At 67.4% G+C, this 3,863-nt stretch overlaps 1 protein-coding gene across 1 annotated transcript in view; it reads right to left on the bottom strand.

Annotated features, from left to right (window-relative positions):
- Positions 1-1,998: 1,998 nt before the first annotated feature.
- The window catches only part of CHLNCDRAFT_141313 (hypothetical protein), a gene marked incomplete at both ends in the record, with an annotated part of 4,564 nt that continues 2,699 nt past the window's right edge, over positions 1,999-3,863 (bottom strand). The window contains 3 exons of the mRNA XM_005843165.1: positions 1,999-2,697; positions 2,955-3,037; positions 3,420-3,522. Coding sequence (XP_005843227.1) covers positions 1,999-2,697; positions 2,955-3,037; positions 3,420-3,522 — 885 coding nt within the window. The remainder of the gene's footprint in view (positions 2,698-2,954; positions 3,038-3,419; positions 3,523-3,863) is intronic.

The raw sequence follows: 3,863 nt of genomic DNA, 5'->3' as shown, positions 1-3,863 counted from the left end.
CCCCGCCGCCGCCGCGCTGCCCCCCGGGCACGGCGGCGGCGGCAGCAAGCTTGGGCCCAAACGCCGTGCCGCCGAGTCCCTTGGCTGCGACCGTAGACCGTGGGCCGGAAACTGCGGCCGCAGCTCGGCGGCACGTGGTTCTGTTCAAATCGCCAAGCGTGCAGCAGCGCCGAACCACGCTTCCCGGCCTCGGCGCATGCCTTCAGGGGACCCCTATCGCTGGGCACACCCCTCCAACACCGAACATGCGCCCGGGGGGGAGGGCGGCCCGGGCTGCCCAGGCCAAAGTGGGCCGCCCTCGAGCAAGAGGCGGCCGGTCTGTGTGCTGAATGAATGAATGAATTCACTCGAGCATGGCATGCATTCAACATCCCTATCGCAAGGTTTGCCCACCACCGCCTTGCCACATTTATCCATCCCGTTGCAGATATTAGAGGTGCAGTCACGGTCGGCAAAGCAGTCGACGCCATTCCCCACGGCACCGCACCGGTTGATGCATCAACCCATATGGCGTGGTTGCAGATGCCGCTCTTGCATATACATTCATTAATACAGCGCCCACCGTCTGGCTGATTTGGAGACCTGCACTGCAGCGGGGCAGGGGCCAGCAGGAGCACGGCACAGTCGGCGCCAGTCGGGGGGCTGCCACGCGTGCACGAAGCACCTCAGTTGGAGGCTCCTTACTGTTGTTCGTCTGCACCTCTTCCTTCTCTTTCAATTTTGGCCTGGAGCCTCACCTCACCACCGTAGCCGATGGCATCGCACCATAGCCCCGCCGCGCATTGTGAGTCCTCATCACAATACAGGCACAATATGCTCCGGCTGAGTATAGACCACAGATGCTTGAAATGATAATGATCACCTTCACGAATGTTGATGCCATTGCAGCTGCAACCAGGTATGGGCAGCTGGGCCTCTGGTCATTCATTAGCGCATGATGGCCAATGCAGAGCTGCTCACACTGGCTCAGCAGGCTGCCAACTCACACTCCGCTCGCGCAATCGGGCCCAGTTCTGCACTCGGCGCCGTCTGGCAACAGAGGCGTAGGACGCCCAAGGGACCCACGACTGCAGGGGTAGGAGCAGGAGCAGCGTGATGACCAGCGCCACCCGGCAGCGCCCCGGCAGCTCTTGATCTACCAGACTTTTAAGCCCACACAAGCACAAGCGGTGGCGACATCTGCTATGCCGGGAGGCAGTGTGCGCATGCGCACCGGGGTGGGTACGGGCGTGGGCGGCGACGCCTCTTGCCCAAGCAGAGCGTTACGCCTTCAACCATCTGCATTTCAAGAGAGGGGAGGCGCAAGGGCACAATCGAAACACGCGAAGGGAGTGCCCTGCATACTGCGCCTACAGAGGCGCTCAGCAGCGGGACGGGACTGGGGCATGCCGCCTGCGCAGGTGGCGCCGCCAGGAGCCCGCGGTCCCTACCCAGCGAGGCCCTCGCCACCCCCACCGCGCTGTTCACCGCTCACCGGCATGCTTGCAGCGGCCCACGCCAGCGCCAGGAGAGCCGCGAACAAGAAGGTCCTGCTGGGGGCAGCGCCCCGGGGGGCTGGCGGACGCTACATGGCTGCTGGGGTGCAGCAAGGTGAATGGTAATGGCGCTGCTCGTGAACACGATGACCAAATAGCCAAGGTGGTACTAAACACGTGGATGGGGGAGCGGGGGGTTCAGATGGCACTGTTGCCGCGCCCTCAGCCGCATGGCTTCCTCCAATCGTGCTTCGTCTGCTGATGTGGGATTTGAGTGACGGAGAGCAGCAGGATCACATGCACTGGGCCGTGGGCGGCGCCGTGAGCGGCAGCGCTGCCGCCAGGCACGCCCCTGCCTGGCAGCAGCAACCCCCGTGGGCAGCAGCCCGGACCGCGCCAAGCAGCCCACCATTAAGATCTCATTCTGGTCAGTTACAACCTTGTTGCAAGCGCTCTGCAACCCTCCTACTCCCAGAGGCTTCCGACAGAATGACGCTCCCAGCGGCAAAGGCCTGTGCAGGCGTTAGGTGCACTCTGGGTGATCCGTGTCCTGGCTCTCGGCCGCCGGGCAGCCCTCGGCTGTGGAGCCAGGATACCTGTCGACGCCGTCCGCATGAGGTCCCCTGCCAGCCGTGCCTGCTACAGCCGCTGGTGCTCCGCCCGCCGCTGGCTCTGGTCTACCGCCTGCCACCGCCCCTACGACTGCGCTGCCTGCTGCTGTAGAAGCCGCCGCCGCTGCTGCGGCAGCGGCAGCTGTGGCAGCAGCAGATGAGGCCTGCATCGAGCCGCGTGCCAGCAGGCTCTTCCGCGACAGCCTTCCCTGCCGGTACTGCAGCATGCTGAGCCGCTGCGCACGCTGCGCCACGCTGGCGGCAGCCGGCTCTGCTGGCTCCTGCGCCGCCGCCGCCTGCACCCGCCCCTGCTCCTGGCGGGGCTGCTCCTCTGTGCCAGGCACGCCTGCCACCTCCTCCTGCTGCTGCTGCCGCTCCTGCTGCTGTTCCTCCTCCTGCCGCTGCTGCCGCTTCTGCTGCTCCTGCTGCTGCTGCTGCCCCTCCTCCTGCTGCTGCTGCTGCTCCTGCGACAGGCTCAGCCCCGCCGCCTCCAGCTTGCGACGCATGTAGGAGGGGCGGCGCGCGGGCGCCAGCGCCCACCACTCATAGTACGGCACATCCACCGCCCGCCAGCCCAGGCGCTGCATGGGGGCCGCAATGCAGAAGAGCGTCTGTGTGCGCGCGTGTGTGTGTGTGCAGCATTGCGGAAGGAGAGAGGCAGCAGGACAGGCAAGGCAGGAGAGTTGAGAGGCAGCAGGTGGAGCAGGGCAGAACAGGCGGCCAAGCAGCCTGCGCACGCACACCTAGCGCCTGCCTCCCTCGCGGGTGGCACGCATGCCGAGCCAGCGCTCAGCTACACACACTCGCGCACACACACGCTCTCTCACGCACACACACTCCCAACCGCCGCCACGCCGCCCAGCCTCACCTCCAGCAGGCGCCGCTTGAGCGCTGTGCCGCCCATGAGGTGGCGGCTGTTGGCGGCAAAGTGCACCGGACCATCCACCTCCACTGCAGCCAGGCAGGCAGGCAGCCGGGCAGGCGGGCACAGCCCCGGGGTTCAGCAAGGTACGGTTGGGGCCAGCCACGCAGGGCGGGGCCCGCCAGGGGCCGCCCAAGCGCCGCAGCAGGGGCAGCGCTGCAGCGGCAGGCCTGGCTGGCTGCCCAGCGCCGGCTGGGCAACCCGCCCAAGGCCTGGCCTCGCAGGGCCAAGCCCGAGTGCGAGGGCCCGCTAGCCCAGCTGCTGGCGCATGCTGCTTTCATCGGGGCAGCCGCATCAGCGTGCACAATCAGGCACATCAGCGCGCGCAGGTGCGGGGGCTGGGTGGGGGGCGCAGCCGCACGTGCCCCCGCCCTCCGCTGCCCTGCCGCTGCCTGCTCCCGCCTGGCCCACCCGCGATCTTGTGCTCTGGCAGGGCGACATCGATGGAGTACTCTCCAGCCTCACTGTGCTCCAGCACGCAAGGCACCCCCAGCCCGCACACCGTGCGATGCACCTGAGGGCAGGGCGGGCGCGGGGGGCGGGCAGTGGGGCGGGGCATGGGCAGGGTGCGGGCATGGTGGGTGGCGCGGCACGCATGGCGCCTGCTGCTGCTGCGGCGGCAAGCAGGGTGTGCTGCCTGCGCAAGCTGCGGCAGCCGCAGACGGCGTGCCTCCTCCCCTCTTCCCTCCCTCCGCTCCCCCACCTGCCAATGCACCCTCCTGCCACACACCCAGGATCACACCCCGGGCACCACACCACCTGGCACGACACCCACCCACACAGCCACAGCCACACACACACACACAGCCACACACAAACACAGCAGCCCCCCCACCCCCCCCAAAAAAAAAGGCT

The sequence above is a fragment of the Chlorella variabilis genome (assembly GCF_000147415.1).
Source record: "Chlorella variabilis unplaced genomic scaffold CHLNCscaffold_33, whole genome shotgun sequence".
In the NCBI taxonomy this organism is placed as follows: Eukaryota; Viridiplantae; Chlorophyta; class Trebouxiophyceae; order Chlorellales; family Chlorellaceae; genus Chlorella; species Chlorella variabilis.
Note: the sequence above shows the minus strand (reverse complement) of the source record. Positions and strands in the feature narration are given on the sequence as shown.